We start from the raw sequence: 23,681 nt of genomic DNA, 5'->3' as shown, positions 1-23,681 counted from the left end.
TTGGTTCCGTCTTGGTTCCGTCCTGGTTCCGTCCTGGTTCCGTCCTAACCCTAACGCCTGCAGATTGGAGAGATTAACAGAGCGTTCAACTAAAACAATTGGCCTCATTCACCCAGCGGCCATCTTGGTTCGACCTCAGTTCTGTCTTGGTTCCGTCCTGGTTCCGTCCTGGTTCCGTCCTGGTTCCACCTCGGTTCCGTCCTGGTTCCGTCCTGGTTCCACCTCGGTTCCGTCCTGGTTCCGTCCTGGTTCCGTCCTGGTTCCGTCTTGGTTCCGTCTTGGTTCCGTCCTGGTTCCGTCCTGGTTCCACCTCGGTTCCGTCCTGGTTCCGTCCTGGTTCCGTCCTGGTTCCACCTCGGTTCCATCCTGGTTCCGTCCTGGTTCCGTCCTGGTTCCGCCCTGGTTCAACCTCGGTTCCGTCTTGGTTCCGTCCTGGTTCCGTCTTGGTTCCGTCCTGGTTCCGTCTTGGTTCCGTCCTGGTTCCGTCCTGGTTCCGTCCTGGTTCCGTCCTGGTTCAACCTCGGTTCCGTCCTGGTTCCGTCCTGGTTCCGTCCTGGTTCCGTCTTGGTTCCACCTCGGTTCCGTCTTGGTTCCGTCTTGGTTCCGTCCTGGTTCCGTCCTGGTTCCGTCCTGGTTCCGTCCTGGTTCCACCTCGGTTCCGTCCTGGTTCCGTCTTGGTTCCGTCCTGGTTCCGTCCTGGTTCCGTCCTGGTTCAACCTCGGTTCCGTCCTGGTTCCGTCCTGGTTCCGTCCTGGTTCCGTCTTGGTTCCACCTCGGTTCCGTCTTGGTTCCGTCTTGGTTCCGTCCTGGTTCCGTCCTGGTTCCGTCCTGGTTCCGTCCTGGTTCCACCTCGGTTCCATCCTGGTTCCGTCCTGGTTCCGTCCTGGTTCCGCCCTGGTTCAACCTCGGTTCCGTCTTGGTTCCGTCCTGGTTCCGTCTTGGTTCCGTCCTGGTTCCGTCTTGGTTCCGTCTTGGTTCCGTCCTGGTTCCGTCCTGGTTCCACCTCGGTTCCGTCCTGGTTCCGTCTTGGTTCCGTCCTGGTTCCGTCCTGGTTCCGTCCTGGTTCAACCTCGGTTCCGTCCTGGTTCCGTCCTGGTTTCGTCCTGGTTCCGTCTTGGTTCCACCTCGGTTCCGTCTTGGTTCCGTCTTGGTTCCGTCTTGGTTCCGTCCTGGTTCCGTCCTGGTTCCGTCCTGGTTCCACCTCGGTTCCGTCCTGGTTCCGTCTTGGTTCCGTCCTGGTTCCGTCCTGGTTCCGTCCTGGTTCCGTCCTGGTTCAACCTCGGTTCCGTCCTGGTTCCGTCCTGGTTCCGTCCTGGTTCCGTCTTGGTTCCGTCTTGGTTCCGTCTTGGTTCCGTCTTGGTTCCGTCCTGGTTCCGTCCTGGTTCCGTCCTGGTTCCACCTCGGTTCCGTCCTGGTTCCGTCCTGGTTCCGTCTTGGTTCCGTCTTGGTTCCGTCCTGGTTCCGTCTTGGTTCCGTCCTGGTTCCGTCCTGGTTCCATCCTGGTTCCACCTCGGTTCCGTCCTGGTTCCGTCTTGGTTCCGTCCTGGTTCCGTCCTGGTTCTAACGGTAGCAGGGTGACGCTGAGGGAGGTATTCCTCATCAGTGTCCCTCTTTTGGTTTAAGACCAAGATGGCTGCTGGTGAAGAAGGTCCATTTCAATGTGAACATTTTCATTATTATCATGGCTGGAGATAATATATATATATATAGATATATAGATACACACACACACACACACACACACACACACACACACACACACACACACACACACACACAGTATTTACAGTATAGATACGCAGTACACTGTATGTACTGTATATATATTTATACTGTATATACTGTATATATACTGTATATATATAAATCTATGATATATATCTGATAGATGTATTTATCTAATATATATAATGATATATATCCATGATAGATCTATATCAATATATATCTACATCTTTATAGATATAGTTGTAGATATACTATTCGTCACCAAGACATAACTAATTGATCACTGATTAAGTGGACCCAATGTGCCAGTGCCTTAGTGACAGAACTTATAGTAGGAACTCTTATTGTTTAAATGCACTGTTTTAGTTGTTTATGTGCCAACGGGTTGAAAAGATGCAGATGTGTTGGGTGACGGGTTCTTATGTTACACCCTAGAGCACCCCCCCCCCCCCCCCCCCCCCCCGGGACTGGATCCACACCCCTCTGCCCTAGACCCGGCCTGGGGTTCACAGGCCAGAAGGTCCAGTCGATGGTTTTAATGTCTGCATACTGTATTGCAACTGTCAGTATTTCCGCAGTAATAGGTGCTTTAAGGGGATTTAAATGAGATATACTAGTTCATGTAGACATGCCTTGCTTGGCGTGTTTTATAAACAAATATTTCTCTCTTTAGATGTTTTCCTTTTGGCTGTCATATAAACGGACGCATGGCTTAGTTATTCAGTTGTCTATCAAATCAAATGTATGAGGTACTGAAGAGACTCCATGGAAAACAACCCAAATAAATGAACATTTCTTTTTTAAATAATTATCTTTGGTGTCAATTTCCTTTTTTGATATCGACGAATGTGTTTCACTAACTACAGCCATCACAGCGATCCCACATTAAATCAGGACGGCCAATTAACCGATCTATCATGAGGGGACGACCTCACCCTGGACCAAAGTAAAGTTGGTTTAATTAACAGATCTAACAGCAGGGGGCGCCCTCACACTGGACCAAAGTAAAGCTGGTTTAATTAACAGAGCTAACACCAGGGGGCGCCCTCACACTGGACAAGAGTAAAGGTTGTTTTTTAACGATTGAATTCTTAAAACTACACGAGTGATTAGAATAAATGTAATTGGCAGCTTTTTGCAACATGCTACACAACATGCTTCTTCGTTTACAATTTAAGTAAATAATGTATGTAGTCCATAATTGAATTGCATGACAAGCCCTAGATTCTAGTTTCTTTAGTCATAAATGAAAAAAGATCATCTTAAAAACTTTTCCAACAAAGGGAGTCTTGAGCTCCTTGAGCTGGAGGACTGCAGGAGTCGAATCTGATCCAAAGACCTTGTTCTGTAGATGATATAACATCTATAATGTATAAAATATGTTGCAGGAGGGCACCCAGAAATGGAGTTGCGGGTCAAAAAAGGTTGAGAACCCTGGCCTGACCAGACCAGACCCGTTCAGTTTCTCTGTGAGCCTCAACTAGTTTCGTCCTGTTTGAGTAAAGAAGGTTTCTCATCTGTACTTTGATGTCAAATCTATATTTTCATAAACATGAGTGCATGACCAAGGTTTATGGCACTCCTATTCATCAGCTGATCTCTGTCAAAACATGATGCAAGTCCTGAGGGCAGCAGCGGGGCTGGAGGCCAGCCCATTGTGGCCGGGCCACAGGGGTGGGGGGGGGGCAGCCCATTGTGCCCGGCCACAGGGGGGGGGGGGGGGGGGGTCCACCAGCTCAACTGCCAGGGCAGAGTGACCCTGATTGGGGATGATAGGTTTTAAAAAACATTTACGGGAAACTTTGTCATGCAAATGGCTGCCAAGAAGAAGGCAGGGGGTTGGTATCCTGCCGGTGAGTAGACAGTGAGTAGGAGATAGGAGAGTAGAAAGAGGCCAGTGAGTAGGAGATAGGAGAGTAGGAAGAGGCCAGTGAGTAGGAGATAGGAGAGTAGGAAGAGGCCAGTGAGTAGGAGATAGGAGAGTAGGAAGAGGCCAGTGAGTAGGAGATAGGAGAGTAGGAAGAGGCCAGTGAGTAGGAGATAGGAGAGTAGAAAGAGGCCAGTGAGTAGGAGATAGGAGAGTAGGAAGAGGCCAGTGAGTAGGAGATAGGAGAGTAGGAAGAGGCCAGTGAGTAGGAGATAGGAGAGTAGAAAGAGGCCAGTGAGTAGGAGATAGGAGAGTAGAAAGAGGCCAGTGAGTAGGAGATAGGAGAGTAGGAAGAGGCCAGTGAGTAGGAGATAGGAGAGTAGGAAGAGGCCAGTGAGTAGGAGATAGGAGAGTAGGAAGAGGCCAGTGAGTAGGAGATAGGAGAGTAGGAAGAGGCCAGTGAGTAGGAGATAGGAGAGTAGGAAGAGGCCAGTGAGTAGGAGATAGGAGAGTAGGAAGAGGCCAGTGAGTAGGAGATAGGAGAGTAGGAAGAGGCCAGTGAGTAGGAGATAGGAGAGTAGGAAGAGGCCAGTGAGTAGAGGCAGTGAGTAGAGGCAGTGTAGGAGCGTAATTCAATTTGTTAAATGTGGGATTTGTCAACTAGTGATAAAATAACATCACATTCAAAGACAGACACGAGGATGAATACATTGCATTTATTGCAACTTTTTTGCAAATACACTAGAAATGTTTACAAAAGCACGGTAGAAACATCTGTGCAGTGTATATTATCAAAACTAAAAATTGATATTATTTTGAAACCATTTTGCCCCTAGCATGACAAGGGATTGTCATTTCAGCAGCAAAAAAATAAACAAAATCATAAAAATAATCAAGGAAATTAGTATGTCAACAAAGTAACGTTGAGTTAGTTGGTTTATAAGTTGTGTCTGACGGAGATCAGAAGCATCAAACATGATGGCGTGGCACTAGCGTTTGTCACTGAACCGGGCGTCATTCGTCTCTACGGGTCAGACTGCGCGTTTGGCTTCTTAATAACCCAACAACAAGGCCTTCATTAGCCTGCTTAACACATAAGATATCAGCCTAGAACATCCAAAAGATGTCAGCCTAGATCCATAGGATAAGGGCCTCCATCTATAGATATCAGCCTTCCTTCAATTGGCTCCACTTGGTTTAAAAACGAACAGTGCTCCGCTATTTCACGAGAATCATCAACACACACACAAACCGTTTTCTGACCGCCCAGAACATTCTCTCACCGACTGAAGCTCTTCATTCAAGCTTCAACCCAACTACAAATCTTAAAGCAAAATTAAAAAATAAAAAATAAAATACAACAACCCTGAAATGTGCTTTGATCCCAGTTATAGAATACAAACCGACTCGACTGTACTGAAGATGAAATGATCCTGACCCTAACCCTAACCCTGGACATAAATCAAGATACTGAACTTTTGGGTGGTGGATAAAAACAGAACGTAACGTATTGCTTCCTCCGTAACACTAAGACCGTTCGGCCGCTGGCACGATGTCAGTCAAACCTCTTCCCTCCCACCGGAGAACACGACAAAAGAAGGTGTACCCCAGGGAACCCACACTTGTAATGTCCACAATACTTCACTGGTGTTGGCACACGTTAGCGCTAAAGTTAGCGCGGCGCGGCGGCGGCCTCGTGGCGCTAGCGAGGAGCATGAACAGCGGGGTGGGGTTCATCTCCCGGTTTTCTTTGGTCGAGCACAGAAGGAACCACCGGGCTGAGCGACGAGGGGACTCTGAAGCGTAGAGGAGATGAGGTCACATGGAGGAGGGATGGCTCAGGGGTGGGCGCACGCGCGCCCTGCGCGTGTGTGCGCGTTCAAACGCCAACAGTTCTCGTAAACACACGCGCGCAGGCGGGCGCCAGCGTCCCAGGCGAAGACACGCAGAGGTCCCGGGATAAGGTCCGTATGAAAGTCACCAGGATGGCCGCCGGGGGCCAAGGCCATGAGTGGATGCAGGGGGCGGTTCTACCACTAGGGGGCGTTTAACACTAAGAGGGGGTTCCCTGGTTGGAGAAACGCAAGCGACCCAGGACTCTGTCCTCCTAACACCAGGACACTTGTTCACATCATGAAGCCAAGTGACCGTTCATGATTGGATTATCGCCTGGTAGTCCCATTATTACGAGTATGGACATACTGCAGGATTAGAAATACGTTGTTAGCTAATGTTAACCGCTAGCTGAGATAAATGGCGGAAAGCTTTTGGACTCAATCCCGTGCTCGGATATTTCCCAGATGTCAAGGGTTAAGCCACCGACAGCATTCCGATTCGGGAACAGCTCGCGCTCCGAGTGGGACAACCTCCATCGGGAGAAGGAGCACATTATGGATAATACCGCCAGGTACGCCCACATGTTATGGCAATTATTAGCAGCAATAAACACACAATATAAAGTAACAGAGGCCGAGAGAGAGCCTGGGCCCCGGCCGACATTCTGAAATAAACTGGAGGACTCGTTGAACTGAATTGACTGGGGTGGGGGGGGGGAACAGGAACACAATTATGAAAAAAACAAAAGTGCACAGAATCACAATTTTCCGAGTCGACAGTGTCACGGTCTGAGATCCACTTTGTAGAAATCCGCCATAGGCTTTTCTTTTTTTCTTTTGACACATGGTTTACACAAAGACCCGCGCCAGACGCGAACTTCAAGTTAGCTATCGGCCCGCTAGCGGTCAGCTAGCGGTCGGCTAGCGGTCGGCTAGCGGTCGGCTAGCGGTCGGCTAGCGGTCGGCTAGCGGCCGGCTAGCGGCCTGCTAGCGGCCTGCTAGCGACCTGCTAGCGGTCTGCTAGCGGCCTGCTAGCCCCAGCTGGAGGGCCCTCGTCCTTCTCTTTTTAGAAGCCCCTCTTTAACCCAATTGTGCTTTCTCTGGAACAGAGGAACAACTCTAAAGGAAACGGGGGACCTGCACTCGCCTGGTTCGGCCCGCCGTCCCCTCACATATGTACAATACAAAAACTAGACAGCAGCTGTTCCAGCTGACCGGTAGGACCACACGGAGACGTAAGGCAGAGAGACTCTGGTCTCCCTTGTAGGTCTTCTGAGTGTTCTGCCCGTTACAATTTGAAATGATTCGACTTTACACGAGTGTTCTGGAGAAGTGAAATGGAAGGAAGCCCACACTGAAGGACGAGTGAAATATCTGTTTGGGGGGAAATGTCTGCATAGGCCAGACCGTCTTCCTCTAGAGTGAGTGAAATGATATGGTCCACATTAGGGGTCACCCAGGGGTCCTGTGAGCAGTGCGGGGGCTTGAAGCCCCTCCTTCTAGTTTAGCGGGCTTGCCCTTGAAAGATGAAGGATGGGGGAGAGAGGGGGAGACAGCGGGGGAGGCGGAGACAGAGGGAGCAGTCCGTCCGTTAGAATACTGCCCGTTGGAACCGGCTCATGTGGCCCAGACGAGTCCTCCCCCCCCACCCCACGGGGAGCCCCCAGGGGGGGGGGGGGGGGGTTGAATGGTGATGTCCGACAGAAGGCCGTTCTCAGCAGGTAAGGCAGAGGCATCCCAGGGGGGGGGGGGGGGGGGGGGGACACTGAGAGGCATAGCCCCCCCCCATAGCCCCTCCCTCATCAGACTAGTCTAGGACCCCCCCCCCCCCCCCCAGCGGTGGCCTTCCCGGGACATCAGCACTTCTGCGCCTCCACAGGAGACATGGCGATGTAGGATCCGTTGCGGGGGGGCTGGCTGCTGTGGGGGGGTTCTGAGGGCTCCTCAGGCTTGTCGCTGACCTGCGTGTAGGCCTGGTCGTCCTTGGTCGTCTGCACAGGAAGAGATGCCGGACGCACACAGGAAGTTAGCGGGGGCTGCAGGGGATTGGCTCCCAGCCGCAGTGGGGGAGGGGCTTCTCATGCATCACAACAACAACAACAACGACTTCACTGACAGTAAGAATGAGGAAAGTAACTTTGAAACAAATGTTTTAAGAACAGAACCAATGTGCTGAATGGACCATGCCCAATAACAAGGTTTACAGTAATGAGATTACACATGAAGACACGCTATGCCCATAAGGAGAATTGAATACAAAACAAGCAAAGAACCAATATCAAATTATAGAGAATAACAGCAAACAAGGCAAAAATGAGGACTTACAGCAAAAGAATGAAAAGCTTCATTAAAATCAATACGCTTTACTTCATTCTAAAACAGAAGGGAAAAAAAGGGGGGGTTACAAAATTATAAAAAAAATCAGATCACATTTCAATCACGTTTTAAATGCTAATTAGCAGCGGTGTCTATACCACACAGAACAGGTAAACTAGCCTCTTCAGTTAAAGCCCTACTGTTCCCTATCGTATGGGGGTCATTGACCTGGGGCCAGTGACCTCTAGTACCCCATCGCTCCCTGGAGGTCGTTGACCGAGCTCAGACAAACAGCGATACGCAACGAGCTGCAGGCTACAAAGACCGATGCACTTTGCCGTAGCACCGGGACTGGCTCATCTACAGGCCAGTACGGACAAAAAAGGGGAATTAGCTGAACTCCCTCGTAGGGAGAGCTATAAATATACATCTAAAATAACTTTGACTGTCAGAAAATACACAATTTGATCCACGGTTGAAACAAATGAATTAAGTTGAACGTGATGCTGTTCAGCGCTCAGGGAGCATGCGTGGTGTTAGCTAGCATGCAGACAGCTCGTGGTTAGCTTAGATCAGTTAGTACGGTCGATGCACGTCTGTCTGCTTCATATCCACATGCATCTACACCCTACAACCCCAGGAGCTAACGCTGCTAATGTAGCATACACAAGGGGGTGGGGGGAGGGGGAGGGGGGACAGGGGGCGGGGGGACAGGGGGCGGGGACAGGGGGCGTGGCCTACCTTTCTCTGGCGGTTCCTGCAGAAGAGGACGACGAGGACCAGCAGCAGGATGAGGCCCATGGCGATGATGAGGAGCGGGAAGTTGGAGACCAGCGTGACGATGAGGAGCAGCGTCCGCATCTGAGACGCAGAGTCGTCGTCGATGGTTGCCGTCTGGGGGAGGAGTCAGAGGGGAGGAGTCAGAGGGGAGGGTGTGGAGGTGGGAGGGAGGTGTGTGTGTGTGTGTGTGTGTGTGTGTGTGTGTGTGTGTGTGTGTGTGTGTGTGTGTGTGTGTGTGTGTGTGTGTGTGTGTGTGTGTGTGTGTGTGTGTGTGTGTGTGTGTGTGTGTGTGTGTGTGTGTGTGTGTGTGTGTGTGTGTGTGGTTGCTGTTTGGGGTCTCACCTCATTGACGAACATGATGGGGAAAATGGTTTCGTGGATTAATTTAGTTTTTCTGTAAGACAGAGAGCGGGAACGTCAATAGGGGGTCAGAGGTCACAGGGTCAGAGGTAACAGGGTCAGACGGCAGATATAAGGCTGGAGGTTCAAACTCACGGGAAACCTTTGACCCTCTTCACGATGATGTTGAGCTGCGCTCTCTTGCACGCCCGGATAGGCACTCCGCTGGTCTGAGGGGACAGGGAGAAGGGGTCTTCAGAGGGGTCAGGGGTCACGGTGCATAAGGGGGAGCCCACTGAGCACAAGGCCATCATTGAACCCTCGGCTACAGGTCGGTTCATTCTTCTGAGACGACCTCACACAACACACCAGTGACCCACAGGCCGGCCTTAAACCAGGAGAGCATCGGCACAATGGAATACTGAACGCTGCCCTGGCAGCAACATCTAGAACATGTCCATTAATGAACCAGTACCAACAGAGTAGCGACAGAGTGAACGCATTAACCCCAGGCAGGCCGATAGCAAGGCCCCCCAGCCCCCCAGCCTCCAGGCTGGCTCTTACCGGCTGCAGGTCGAGGTAGGTCTCGTGGTCCTCCTTGTTGGGGGTCATGCCCTCCACAGCGTTGATGTACTTGGGGTCCGCCTGGTAGAAGTGCGGGAAGGAGACCACGATGGGGGCGCCTGCAGCGGGACAATCGGGTTAGGGGGGGGCACAGACACGCCTGGTGGAGACAACTCCACCGTTAGTCTGTTAACCTAGCAGGTTAGTCCGGTAACCTGGACGGGTTAGTCCGGTAACCTGGCGGGTTAGTCTGGTAACCTGGACGGGTTAGTCCGGTAACCTGGACGGGTTAGTCTGTTAACCTAGCAGGTTAGTCCGGTAACCTGGCGGGTTAGTCTGGTAACTGTCATTACTCTGTATTGTAGCCTCCAGCTCTCTGGGGGGGGGGGTCTAGCTCTCTGGGGGGGTCTAGCTCTCTGGGGGGGGTCTAGCTCTCTGGGGGGGTCTAGCTCTCTGGGGGGGTCTCGTGTCAGAGGCCCGGTGGGGGTCCTACCTTCTCGACAGACGCTGACCTTCAGCACCCCGGTGCCCAGGCAGTCCCCGGCCGGGACGCAGAAGCCCTGGTTGGCCGGGTTGTCCGTGGGGTTCATCAGGACGTCGGCGGGCGGTGCGAAGCGGAAGGCCTGGATGCCCTTCACCTCCACGTCCTTCACGTAGCCCAGGTGGATGGACCTGGGGGGGGGGGGGGGGGTTAGTGGAGCCCTTCACGTGTCTCCATGTTCTTCATGTGACAGACTGTCACATGAAGAAACTTCTTTAACCATCGAGTGAGTAAGAGATGTTGCTGCCAGGGGAGCTTCTAGGGGCGTGTCCTGGAGCCCTGGCCCCGCCCAGAAGAGTAGCACTGACACACCTTACAGAGTCAATAACCCCCCCCCTTATCAGTGCTCGTGTTACAGAGTCTACGGCCTGATGCAACCCCCAATCAATGCTACCACACACACACACACACACACACACACACACACACACACACACACACACACACACACACACACACACACACACACACACACACACACACACACACACACACACACACACACTTCCTACCTGCAGAGGTCTGCAGCAAAGATGTAAAGCAGCTCGTTCCGGTTGATCAGCGGGTGGAAGACAGCGCCGTCCGTTCCGTTGATCATGTTGCTCTGATTGGACGACCACCACGACATCTCCCTAGGTGATTGGAGGAGATAAGAGGGTTAAAGGTCGTGAAGCGGCCGTGCTAGGAGACCAGGTTGAGGTCGGGAGCCTTTGAATACTTGGCCTCAGCAAACAGACGTGGTGCTATCCAAACAGACTCATCAGGTCAGCAACCAATCAAAAGCAAATAAATGGTCTGGGCAGGGGAGCAAGCCTGTGGAAACAGGCTGAACAGAAGCTGTCCAGCAGACAGTAGACACGGGGCTGCGTACCTCAGGCCGTTCCAGGTGTCGATCTTCCCGTAGTCCATGTAGTTCTGCTCTCCGGTGTAGAACACAAACTCCCCTTCATGGGTTCCATTTTTCTGTGCAGGGAGAGAAAGGGTTAAAGCGTGCAGCAGCGTGAGGCAGCGCCTGTTTGAACACGTCCGGTCCCAACTCATTCCACCACGTCTGCTAAACAATAGCAAACCACAACAAAACTCTGACGTTTCACGTCCTTTAAACATGAAGAAAAACATTTATTTTCTAAAGGATCTTAAAGCTCAGATTGTGAAGAATTTATACTGCTTGAAATCCCAAAAGAAGAGGATTCTTTGCGGGGATGTTGTTGAGTTATGAAGGTAGGTCGAGCCACCGTGTGCACGGAGCCCAGGTGGACGTCATCTGGAGATCTTTGATTCAATACTTGGATCTCATTAGTAATCATTTCATATCCCATCAGTTCTACAGGCTTGACGACCTGTGGTTCATCAACCTCCTGGGAGTTTCCCTCTCCTCGTGGGCCTGAGGCCCTTCCAGGCAGTAACAAACAGGAGCCTTGACAACACAAACAGGAAGTCAGGCCTCCAGTGTCAGCCAGTATCACTTCCTCTTCAGCCGCTCCTCTGCTGCTGTTGCGGTGCATTTACTTGTTGTTTAGTTACTTGGAGACGCTGAACAGACTCGTCTATTTTAGCCGTACGCCCCCTAGACTCCTGACTGAGGTTCAAGCTCCGTGTCTAGAACCAGAGCAGCTCATCTCCCGTCGTCTCTCCCCCCCGCAGCCCCCAGCCCCGCGCCCCCAGCCGGCTCACCTTCCACATGAGGCCGAAGGTGTCGTCCACCTCTGGCCGCATGGCGTGGATGCGGGACAGCAGGGGGTCCTTGAACCCCCAGAGGATCTCGTGGACGGTGCGCGTCATGAAGAGCTCGATGCCCACCGAGTTCATGAACATGGAGACCAGCGAGCGCAGCAGGAAGGGGTACTGGTTCAGCTCGTTGGTCACCGCCTGGGGGGACAGGAAGTGGTCATTAGCAGAGGACAACATGGTGGTAATGAGTGAGTGAGAGGACAGGAAGTGGTCATTAGCAGAGGACAACATGGTGGTAATGAGTGAGTGAGAGGACAGGAAGTGGTCATTAGCAGAGGACAACATGGTGGTAATGAGTGAGTGAGAGGACAGGAAGTGGTCATTAGCAGAGGACAACATGGTGGTAATGAGTGAGTGAGAGGACAGGAAGTGGTCATTAGCAGAGGACAACATGGTGGTAATGAGTGAGTGAGAGGACAGGAAGTGGTCATTAGCAGAGGACAACATGGTGGTAATGAGTGAGTGAGAGGACAGGAAGTGGTCATTAGCAGAGGACAACATGGTGGTAATGAGTGAGTGAGAGGACAGGAAGTGGTCATTAGCAGAGGACAACATGGTGGTAATGAGTGAGTGAGAGGACAGGAAGTGGTCATTAGCAGAGGACAACATGGTGGTAATGAGTGAGTGAGAGGACAGGTAGCGGTCAGTAGCGTTGGGTTCGTGGTGTTCCCCTCTGTGATCGCAGCGCCTCACTGATTGTAACGCTAGCTGACAACAACATCCTCGAAGGGCCTGGGGGCGGGGCCAGAGGGGGGCGGGGCCCCGGATGAGCCAATCAGCCGGGCTCACCACGGTTTATCAACACATGCTCGGCGGCCAATCAACTGGGAACCCAGAGCGTACGTGAAGCCACCTACCACGAAGGGGATGTTGATGGTCCTGAGCAGGTCCACCTCGGGGTCCCCGCAAGACTTCTCAGGAACAAAGACGAAGCTCTTGGGGTTCAGGGCGAACAGCTTGGTACCGTTCTCCAGGAAGGTCACGTTCTCCCTGGGTCGGTACTCCCTGTGGTGGAGAAGGTGAGGTTAGGTTTAGAACATATACGTACATAGAACCCTTTACGCCACTTGGGTTAGTGTTCCTAACCCTAGTGGGGTTAGTAATGTGTAAGGGTTAGGTGTTCCTCTGTCAGGAACCCTAACCCTACTGGGGTTGGGGTTGGGTTCCTCAGTGTTCCTCTGTCAGGAACCTAACCCTAACCCTACTGGGGTTGGGGTTAGGTTCCTCAGTGTTCCTCTGTCAGGAACCCAACCCTAACCCTACTGGGGTTGGGGTTGGGTTCCTCAGTGTTCCTCTGTCAGGAACCCTAACCCTACTGGGGTTGGGGTTGGGTTCCTCAGTGTTCCTCTGTCAGGAACCCTAACCCTACTGGGGTTGGGGTTGGGTTCCTCAGTGTTCCTCTGTCAGGAACCCAACCCTAACCCTACTGGGGTTGGGGTTAGGTTCCTCAGTGTTCCTCTGTCAGGAACCCAACCCTAACCCTACTGGGGTTGGGGTTAGGTTCCTCAGTGTTCCTCTGTCAGGAACCCAACCCTAACCCTACTGGGGTTGGGGTTGGGTTCCTCAGTGTTCCTCTGTCAGGAACCCAACCCTAACCCTACTGGGGTTGGGGTTAGGTTCCTCAGTGTTCCTCTGTCAGGAACCCAACCCTAACCCTACTGGGGTTGGGGTTGGGTTCCTCAGTGTTCCTCTGTCAGGAACCCAACCCTAACCCTACTGGGGTTGGGGTTGGGTTCCTCAGTGTTCCTCTGTCAGGAACCCAACCCTAACCCTACTGGGGTTGGGGTTGGGTTCCTCAGTGTTCCTCTGTCAGGAACCCAACCCTAACCCTACTGGGGTTGGGGTTGGGTTCCTCAGTGTTCCTCTGTCAGGAACCCAACCCTAACCCTACTGGGGTTGGGGTTGGGTTCCTCAGTGTTCCTCTGTCAGGAACCTAACCCTACTGGGGTTGGGGTTAGGTTCCTCAGTGTTCCTCTGTCAGGAACCCAACCCTAACCCTACTGGGGTTGGGGTTGGGGTTGGGGTTCCTCAATAACAGGACGTTCCCCACACGGGGCCGGTCCAGTACCTAAACAGCCTTTGGCTCCGGGGCCCTTCAGCGGTGAACCCCTGAAGGGAGTCATGCGGGGGAACCCGGCCTACTTCCTGTTTCCTCTGTGAGACACCGTGTCCCGACACCGTGTCCCGACACCGTGTCCCGACACCGTGTCCCGACACCGTGTCCTTCATATGAGGTTTAGTCATTCACCGATTACAGCTACGTCACGCTTCTCTGGGAGACGACCTCATACTGAGTCTGGGCCAGTACTGAGAGGTCAGGACCCCTACCTGTAGGGTCAGTACTAAGGGTCAGGACCCCTACCTGTAGGGTCAGTACTAAGGGTCAGGACCCCTACCTGTAGGGTCAGTACTAAGGGTCAGGACCCCTACCTGTAGGGTCAGTACTAAGGGTCAGGACCCCTACCTGTAGGGCCAGTACTAAGGGTCAGGACCCCTACCTGTAGGTGTAGGGTCCGATCTGTTTGAGGGCAGCCTTCCCCCCGTTGAGGAAGACCTCTGGGTTGGTGACGTTGAAGAAGTAGTACTCCATGTAGACCGGAGGAGGGGGGTTCTTCCACGACTCGAACATCTGACTCTTCTCCGTCAGCGTGATCTCCTGGGGAGCGAGAGGCGCAGGGTGAGAACAACGGACCGCGTGTGTGTGCGTGTGTGTGCGTGCGTGTGTGGGTGTGTGTGCGTGCGTGTGTGGGTGCGTGTGTGTGTGGGTGCGTGTGTGTGTGTGCGTGTGCGTGCGAGCGTGCGTTTGAATAAAGCCTTCAAAGTAAACTGTCCAAACCGGTTCCGCCACACATAACAAAACAAACATTAGCTCCCCGAGGGCAATGTTTAAAAGACGTGACCTGATGGTTCCACCCAGCGCCAGAGAGCCAGTGCTCTCTGCCATGAGGTTTCATAACTGCAGATGTTTATCAAAGTGCTGCCGTCATTTCAACAGAAAGACCCGAGAAGTGTTGAGTCAGTAGCGTGTCACACAAAGCAGGACGGGCTGTTTGCCTCACTTTAACCGGATAAGAACGGTCAAATACAATAGGACTGCTACCTATAGGCTAACTATATACTGGCTACAAAACATTAGCTGCTACGAATTACGAAAACTAGTTAAAAGCTACTAAATAGAAGCCACTACATATTAGCTACAAAATATTAGCTACAACAAAGAGGCCAACATATTAGCTCCTAGATATAGGATAACTACATATTGGCTACAAAATATTAGCTACTACATAAAGCCTAACTATATGAGCTACTAGATATTTCATAGCTACATATAGGCTAACTATATAGGCTAATACATAGAGGCTAACTATATGAGCTACTAGATATAGGAAAACTACATATAGGCTACAACATATAGCCTTACTACATATTAGCTACTACACATAGCCTATCTGTAGTTAGCCTATGTGTAGTTAGCCTAACGATGTATATAAAGACTACAGCCTATAGACTACTACCTAAGCTTGTATAGATGCACTGCTACCTGCCCAGTTACAGCTCTGTACTCTCGTACCTCTAAAGCTACGTGCTTCTCATTTATCAAACCTTCTGGACCAACTCCCCCCCCCCCATGGAGCTCTCCCCTGAGCGCAGCGAGGTGCAGCCCGTCAGAGGCCGGCCCGTCAGAGGCCGGCCCCCACTGGGCTGGCCTCCACTGGGCTGGCCTCCACTGGGCTGGCCTCCACTGGGCCGGCCTCCACTGGGCCGGCCTCCACTGGGCCGGCCCCCACTGGGCCGGCCCCCACTGGGCCGGCCTCCACTGGGCCGGCCTCCACTGGGCCGGCCTCCACTGGGCCGGCCTCCACTGGGCCGGCCCCCACTGGGCCGGCCCCCACTGGGCCGGCCTCCACTGGGCCGGCCCCCACTGGCCGGCCCAGTGGAGGCCAGCCCAGTGGGGGTGTGGTTTCCGACTGCTCCGCCTGGCGGCCCCTGACGACCAGCTCCAACAGCGTTCCTCCCCTCCGGTCAGGCCCCACGGCGGACCCACGGCCAGGCAGCCCACTACCCAGCACCAACCAGTGGCCACCCCCGACCCAACGGACCCACGGCCAGGCAGCCCACTACCCAGCACCAACCAGTGGCCACCCCCGACCCAGCGGACCCACGGCCAGGCAGCCCACTACCCAGCACCAACCAGTGGCCACCCCCGACCCAGCGGACCCACGGCCAGGCAGCCCACTACCCAGCACCAACCAGTGGCCACCCCCGACCCAACGGACCCACGGCCAGGCAGCCCACTACCCAGCACCAACCAGTGGCCACCCCCGACCCAGCGGACCCACGGCCAGGCAGCCCACTACCCAGCACCAACCAGTGGCCACCCCCGACCCAACGGACCCACGGCCAGGCAGCCCACTACCCAGCACCAACCAGTGGCCACCCCCGACCCAGCGGACCCACGGCCAGGCAGCCCACTACCCAGCACCAACCAGTGGCCACCCCCGACCCAACGTCCCCACAGAATGTGGTAGGAACATGGAACCGAACGCAGGGGAATCACATTCAATCATCAGTGTTCATTTGGATGTTGTTTTATCCCCAGTAGACTCGGAGGTGACCCGAGGTCCAGACAGCGGGCTCAGGGAGCACCGAGCACTGGAGAGGAGAGAGAGGAGAGAAGGAGAGAGGAGAGGAGAGCTGAGAGGAGGAGAGGAGAGGAGCAGAGAGGAGAGGAGAGGGGGGGATCGAAGAGAGGAGAGGAGAGGAGAGGAGAGGAGAGGAGGAGAGGAGGAGAGAGGAGGGGAGGAGAGAGGAGCAGAGAGGAGAGGAGAGGAGAGGAGAGGAGAGAGGAGCAGAGAGGAGGAGAGAGGAGAGGAGAGGAGAGGAGAGAGGAGGGGAGGAGAGAGGAGCAGAGAGGAGGAGAGAGGAGCAGAGAGGAGGAGAGAGGAGAGGAGAGGAGAGGAGAGGAGAGGAGAGGAGAGAGGAGGAGAGAGGAGGAGAGAGGAGGGGAGAGGAGAGGAGAGGAGAGGAGAGGAGAGGAGAGGAGAGGAGAGGAGAGGAGAGGAGCAGAGCGGGGGTCTGGGGGATCCCCTCCTCTGAGGACTGCGGGCTGGGCAGTGACGCCAGGCGATGTGGAGAGGAGACCAGCGGAGCTCTGGGACCAGACGACCAGGTGGGGAGGTTATGATCTGACCTCTGACCCCCAGCAGAGTCATGGAAACGTGACACAATGAGGAACTATGTCACAAACCTCAACTTCCCAGTCCGCATTCTGCGTCGGCCGCGGACAGATGACAAGAAATGTCCAGTCATGTGATTGGTCACCACGACAGAGAGCTGTTTGCGCAACTGTCCATCAAAACAACATCAGGGCCGTCTGACCCGGGGGGGGGGGGCTTATCGCCATCCCCTTGAAGACCAAGGCCTCCCACAGACCTTCTGCTGCATGAACACAACACCGAAGGTTGAGGAGACCTTCACCGGCCCCGGGAGATAACGGGTCATGGGCAGGTGGGACTGTGTTCTCTGGGTGGTTCTGTGGGCGGGGGGGAGATGTGTGCTCCGCTTATTTATTGTTTTTGTCCCAATATGTTTTACCCAGCCATACAAAGGCTATCGTGTCCTACTTTGGGAAAAATCATTTTGTCCCAATGCGTTGTGAATCTATTGAAGTAGGCCTTATGAACACAACAACTCTAACCACACATCAATCCAGACTTATAGACTGTGTAACGCAATAAGGTCAATGCATTATTACAGACCAGCGTTAAGACCGGAAACAACAGTCATCGCGACTCCATGTTCAGTATCTATGGTATCAAGATATACATTTATTTGCTGAAGAAGGTAAAAGTATTCTGTCCTTGCTCAGAGCACAATGAAAGCTCAGCTGAGACAACAACTTCACAGAAATCCTGTCCCCAGGCTAAGAACTCCGTTGAATTCCACACACATCTTAAGTGGTGTCACGCCCAGTTCACATAGGCAAGAATGGTGTGTGTGTGTGTGTGTGTGTGTGTGTGTGTGTGTGTGTGTGTGTGTGTGTGTGTGTGTGTGTGTGTGTGTGTGTGTGTGTGTGTGTGTGTGTGTGTGTGTGTGTGTCTCACAGCTAGCCTCATCATTAGGGAAGGACCCAGCAGCATCAGATTAAGGAGACTTCTAAGCACACTTAATTCAGCGGAATACTGTGGCAGCCGGATTAGGGACGCTGTCATTTTCTGTAATCGCTGCCCACATCACTTCTGGTCGCCCGCTGACTCTCAAATACTCCTCAATTTCCTCTCCTCTATGGGATGAGATCGGGAACCGACCAGTCATCGACATGTTAGTCTACCGAACAGACATCGCTTAAACCTGTGTCACCAAGATCTAGTCCCACCACGAGGACACACACACACACACACACACACACACACACACACACACACACACACACACATACACTCTGTGTGTGTGAGTCACCGCCTCCCGTCCCCCACCCCTCGGGTCGTGTGTGTACAAGCCCCCCTTCCTCGACCAGTAACCCTCAAAATGGGCATATTTACCAGTAAGAATCCTATTGTAAATGTTGCAGCACATCTCCTACATGGTTGCGGAACTCATTGAGGCTAAGGTTCGATCACCAAACACCGGTAACCCCCCCTTACACCGAGGCGGGATCACCAAACACCGTTATCACCAAACACCGGTAACCGTCTAACACTGAGGTTCTACGTCATGGAGCTGCAGGATATACATATCAATCGAAGACAAACACCGATTGTGTCTCAAATTAGGTGTTGGTTATATGCAGCGAAGCCATGGAGCCACGAAGCCATGGAGCCACGAAGCTCGAACCGTAGCGCTTCAGATAGAGAATGAGAGCAAGGAGCCTCACCTTCTTGAGCCGGCTGTGGATCATGGTCTGGAAGACTTGAGCCACGAGAAGAACGATCCCCACCACCAGCAGATGAGCGGACACGATCCCCGTCGCGTAGATAGCACACGATCTCCGAGCCATGATGGGAAGAGTCTCACGAAGGACCAGAACTTGGGGAGAGAACCGCAGGTCGTGTATTCAGAGTAACCGCTACGAACGACACATGCCCGGTGGTTCACCCAGAGAACCGATGCGTACTTCTACCGTGAGGACCTGAAACTGAAACAAACCCGTCCCAGTCCTCCGTAATGTGTCCTGGATGGAGGTCTGAGAGGAGGTCTGGTCTTGTGCTGGTCCACACGGTGGGCTGCGGCTAATGGGAGTCGACTTACTGCTGGGAGGAGACACTGGTTATGAGCAGAGGGGGGGGGAGCTATGGTCCGGCCCCCTCCGCCCGCCGGAGGAGACGAGAGGAGCTGATGTCACTCATCTGAACAATTCTTCTGAACCGTTCATCTGGACCTCATAGAGCCCCTCATAGAGCCCCACATAGAATTGGAGATTTTTATTCCATTTATATTGTTAAAAAATACTGTTTTTTCCTAACCTAACCCTAACCCTCTCTCTCTCTCTCTCTCTCTCTCACACACACACACACACACACACACACACACACACACACACACACACACACACACACACACACACACACACACACACACACACACACACACACACACACATTCTCGTAAGCATGTTTTCATATAAACACAGAGGATAGACATGCAGGTAGTGGAGGTTGGAGGACTTCATGGATCTTATGAATGAATTAGCAGCATAGGCTGATTGACGCGTGCTCGTAGTAGTGAACAGTGAGCGTGTCGTAGTGAGGAGTCACGGTGGACAATTACCCTTAATGGTTTTAAACCCTATTAGGCTCATTCTGCCAACTCGTCATAGGACTGAAATACTGGGCCGTTTACATATTTTGAAACAATCTGTTCAGCAACAGCCCGTTACTGTGAGAAACATTCCGAGTCTCCTCGCCCCCCTTCCTGTCCCTTTAACGGTTCAGCGGGGGGGGCTCCGCGATGCGCTGTTCAACGCAGCCGACCAATCGCAAGGGACGTGTGAGACTCTGCCCTCTCCCCATTGGCTGCTCTGAGACGGACCATTCTGATACCACACCCCCTCCGTGTTGGATTGGTCAGACGCGTCCAATCCGTGTTCAGTGTGATGTTAAATTTCATCGACTGATTTCTGGGCGTGGCTAATATAAAGGAGTCGCCGGTGAATGCAGCGTGTGTGTGTGTGTGTGTGTGTGTGTGTGTGTGTGTGTGTGTGTGTGTGTGTGTGTGTGTGTGTGTGTGTGTGTGTGTGTGTGTGTGTGTGTGTGTGTGTGTGTGTGTGTGTGTGTGTGTGTGTGTGTGTGTGTGTGTGTGTGTGTGTGTGTGTGTGTGTGTGCGTGCGTGTGTGTGTGAGAGAGAGAGATGGCAGCAGACTGCGGCGGAACTCATGTCCTTGACTTGAGGGGGAATTTACTTGTATTTACTGAAGACACATAATAATAATAATAATAATAATAATAATATCATATAATCAGTAAATATATAAGAGCAAAAACAAACAATAAGTTATGTGCTGCCTTTCCATATCTTCCTAAATGGTGCACACCTCTTTGGTCCTGCAGCATCCAGAGCTTATTGGGATCAGGGAAACTGTGACTGTAATCATAAAGCATGAAGGGGAGCCGAGTCTAAAGGAGGTTATAACAGCCGGAGCAGCAGGCAGACGACGTAAACATCACACGGTGCTGTTGATGCAGATCCACCCTCACAGCAGAGGTATCGTTCCCACTCTGACCAGGCTGTGAGGGTCAGGGTTCGTATCCCTCGGAATGGGAGTCCCAGCATCGCCCCTTTAACGGAAATAGGACCTGAGGGCGGGGGGCTGTTTACTCACAACACCTGTGCTCCAGGGGGCGACGGACCCGGAGAGCCACAGGGCGCGGTGGGCTGACAGCTGCCAGCACCAGCACCACAGCATGCCATATACTGCTCCTTTAGGGCTAGGAGGCCTGGACTGGATCAGGGACATCCTGCCAAAAAGAGGCCTTTGTAGACTGTAGACAGTGACCCCCATACCTCATCCATTCATAAAGTATGGAACATGAGGGCTTTGAAGCGGAGGAAGAGGCCGTTAGTGAGGCCGGGCGTACCTCATTGTGCTGGGCTCTGTGGGGGGTACGGGGGCAGCTGTTTAAACAACAGCAGCAAAAAAAAGAAAATGCTACAGTAAAGTGATGGGGGGTGGAGGACAATAGCAACACAGCCACATTGTGTCTGACGGAGGAGGGTGGGGGGGGGCGGGGGGGTGACACGGTTCAACTCGTTATGCTCACCGTGCCGGTGGCCATCTTCTACGTCACCCTACATCCCAGCAGCCGTTGTTTACCTTACTGTGTTTGCCTCTCGTCATTAAGCCTATCTTCGCCCTGGTCTGGAGTCAACCCCCATCAAACATCCCCAAACAAGGACACTCTTATTCTAAGGAGGGTCAATTATTTAGTAACAAATAAAAAACGTTCTCCCCTATATTGTCTGCGGTCCACAAGCCCTCCATTGTGGAGACAGTACACACGTATCACTCTCTCTAACGTATCACTCCCTCTAGTCTAACGTAACGTATCACCCTTTCTAACCTCTCCACCATAGCTGCACCAATAGCATCACACCTCGCAGACAGGACCATAGGTCAAAACAATAGCTGCATTTATACCGGTACAATGTTCAGTCACAAGTTAGTGAATTAAATTATCCCCTGGTCGTGACAGAGGCGTAAATCCTCCAGACTCAGCATGTTATAGTCATATGATAAAAGTGGACCAGAGGACCGATCGTCCATTTCTCTCCTACATGTCCTAAAGTATGTCCTTTAGGGGCTAACGGCAAGCTAACAACAATAGCATCATGCTAGTGTCCTCCTTCAGCCGCCGTTCATAAACCACACAGAAAAGGGAAAATTTTAACAATCCTGTTATCTCAGAGGAAGTGGACCTGTTGCATACATTTACATTTATGCAACAGTTGAATGGTGGTATTCTGCAGCGGAGTGTGACGGACTGTAAAGATAAGCTCCTTAACCCAAATAGTTTGTGATTTAACTTTACAGCCCCTCAGTGGTAAGGGGAGGAGAATGTGGTAGCTGATAACTGCCAAACTTCTGAATATTATTCAACACACAGACCGCCCCCTTTTCCTTTGTTGACACTAATGATGAAGACAACAAGGCAATGCCCAAGATTCATAACTAATTTAATAGTAGCCGCTATCTTACTACAGCAGGTAGTAAGATACTAGTGCTACTACAGTAGTGTCTTACGGCTGCTACCACAGAAACGGTTATGAGCTGCGATGAGCAGCAGTGTTTCAGAGTCCGAGTGGCCGCAGAGCCGTTTAACCTGTCGATGAACAAACCCTGGGGCGGGGAGGGCGCAGGCTTCATGTCCATAGCTGAAGAAAAACACCTGCAGACGCCAGATGCTATGTCCTCAAGACGGGGGGCAGAAGTTCATGTGTTTAGCTGTAAAATATTGGACAAATGTGTCACGGTGTGGCGTAAGAATATACCTACCTAAATAACTACCTTGCTAACTTACCCGTACTAACTAATACTATACTGCTACTACTGTACTAGTACTAGCTTACTAACCAACTCAGTGCTATTCCTGATTAATACCATTTCTGTGGATACCACCGGCTGAAGGTCTGACGCTACGCAAGGACCGCGCAGACGCTGCCACGCAGTCCTCAACCTCTTCTGGTTCTGCGTCCTATTTGAGTGAGTGGACCAATCACAGCCCTCGCTGCTGCTTCGCCTCGACGCAAGGATACAAGTTTTGGGATGCGAACGTCAGGCCCTTGCGCTGGACGCAAGGAGGGTCCGCAAGGACGTGAGGGGTCCGTAAGCCCCTTGCGTTGCGGCGATGTGGAGCCATAATCAGCCCTTAAGAATGGAACCGTCCAAAACACCCGGGGCTGGTCTGCTGCCGCCTCCAGCTGTCATGAAGCCAAACAGAGACCTCCCACGGTCCAGGTGACCCCCGGTCCAGGTGACCCCCCGTCCCAGGCCTGACCCACGGTCCAGGTGACCCCCGGTCCAGGTGACCCCCCGTCCCAGGCCTGACCCCCGGTCCAGGTGACCCCCCGTCCCAGGCCTGACCCCCGGTCCAGGTGACCCCCGGTCTCCTGACCCCGGACCAGCAGAATGTTCACATTCCCTTGAGCCCGGGCCGGGTGCTGGGTCAACAGACAGCCCCCCCCCCCCCCCCCAGGGGCCTCCCGGCCTGGTACGGCCCCCGCCCGCCAGGGAGGGCGTCTGGCGGGCGGGGGCCGGAGCCCAGGCTGAGCTGTGGGGAGGGGGCCAGACGAGGCCTTTGAGGGGGGGTGATTAATGCACCGGCCCAGACGCTAACCTGCCTGCCTGCCATGGGGGCGGGGGGGGCGGGGGGGCGGGGGGGCGGGGGGTGATTTGTGTCGGTTCCATTCCTGGAGAACCTAGGAGATAATCAGACTGCTCAAAGGAACGTACAGAAGAGAGTCAAACTCTGCTGGAGAAAGAACAGAATCCATGACTCCCAGTAGACATGGATTGTGCGTACGATCTAGGGTTTAATTTGCTCCCGGTTATAAATACAAACATGCTTCTCAGCAATGTTTGGGTTTGCCTTCCTAGAATCGCCTCGACGCGACCTAACGCAAAGTGACCTCCCAGCTCTCTACGTCTGGGTAGAGAGCTGCAGAGGCTCCTTCAAGGCCTCTGGAGGAACTTAACAATGGTTCAGTTTATTTGCATTTCCCTGGTGGGGGGGGGGGCTTCACTGGGCCCACTTGGGGGGGGGGGGGGGGGTCCCAGCCGTTCCCACCCTCCTGACTCCGTACAGGAGACAGGCGGCCATTGTTCCAGAGGCAGGAAGGGGTTAATGCGACCGCACCATACACAAGCCTTTCATTCCTCCATAAGGAGTGAAGTGAGAGAGAGGAGGGCTGGGTCCAGCAGGCTTATGTAACAGTCAGGGAGGGAACTGTGATAACGGTCATCATGCATGGAATCCTTTGAGCGAGG

The 23,681-nt window shown here is 53.0% G+C and overlaps 1 protein-coding gene across 2 annotated transcripts; it reads right to left on the bottom strand.

Moving 5' to 3' along the window:
- Positions 1-4,297: 4,297 nt before the first annotated feature.
- Positions 4,298-18,959, bottom strand: scarb2a (scavenger receptor class B, member 2a). 2 transcript variants are annotated; one of them, XM_060065661.1, is made up of 13 exons: positions 18,576-18,959; positions 14,200-14,357; positions 12,559-12,706; positions 11,645-11,839; positions 10,842-10,933; positions 10,483-10,602; positions 9,923-10,101; positions 9,430-9,548; positions 9,022-9,095; positions 8,869-8,920; positions 8,488-8,640; positions 7,756-7,803; positions 4,298-7,421 (listed from the first exon to the last, which is right to left on the bottom strand). In XM_060065661.1, exons 1-13 carry the CDS (start codon positions 18,696-18,698, stop codon positions 7,287-7,289), a joined length of 1,596 nt encoding a protein of 531 aa, XP_059921644.1. In that variant the 5' UTR covers positions 18,699-18,959; the 3' UTR covers positions 4,298-7,286. The 2 variants fall into 2 exon arrangements, with proteins under 2 accessions (XP_059921644.1, XP_059921645.1); XM_060065662.1 differs by lacking the exon at positions 7,756-7,803.
- Between the last annotated feature and the right edge of the window lie 4,722 nt (positions 18,960-23,681).

The sequence above is a fragment of the Gadus macrocephalus genome, chromosome 11, assembly GCF_031168955.1.
Source record: "Gadus macrocephalus chromosome 11, ASM3116895v1".
Taxonomy (NCBI): domain Eukaryota; kingdom Metazoa; phylum Chordata; class Actinopteri; order Gadiformes; family Gadidae; genus Gadus; species Gadus macrocephalus.
The sequence above is the reverse complement of the archived record's forward strand: the minus strand, read 5'-3'. Positions and strand labels throughout refer to the sequence as shown.

What these genes read in the sequence shown, in the direction of transcription:
- scarb2a (XM_060065661.1), bottom strand. Translation starts at nt 18,698, where the DNA reads ATGGCTCGGAGATCGTGTGCTATCTACGCGACGGGGATCGTGTCCGCT. An exon ending in TCCACAGCCGGCTCAAGAAG is followed by an intron (nt 14,358 to 18,575) that starts GTGAGGCTCCTT and finishes CTCGCTCCCCAG; the next exon opens with GAGATCACGCTGACGGAGAA. An exon ending in CCTACCTCGACCTGCAGCCG is followed by an intron (nt 9,096 to 9,429) that starts GTAAGAGCCAGC and finishes CTGTCCCCTCAG; the next exon opens with ACCAGCGGAGTGCCTATCCG.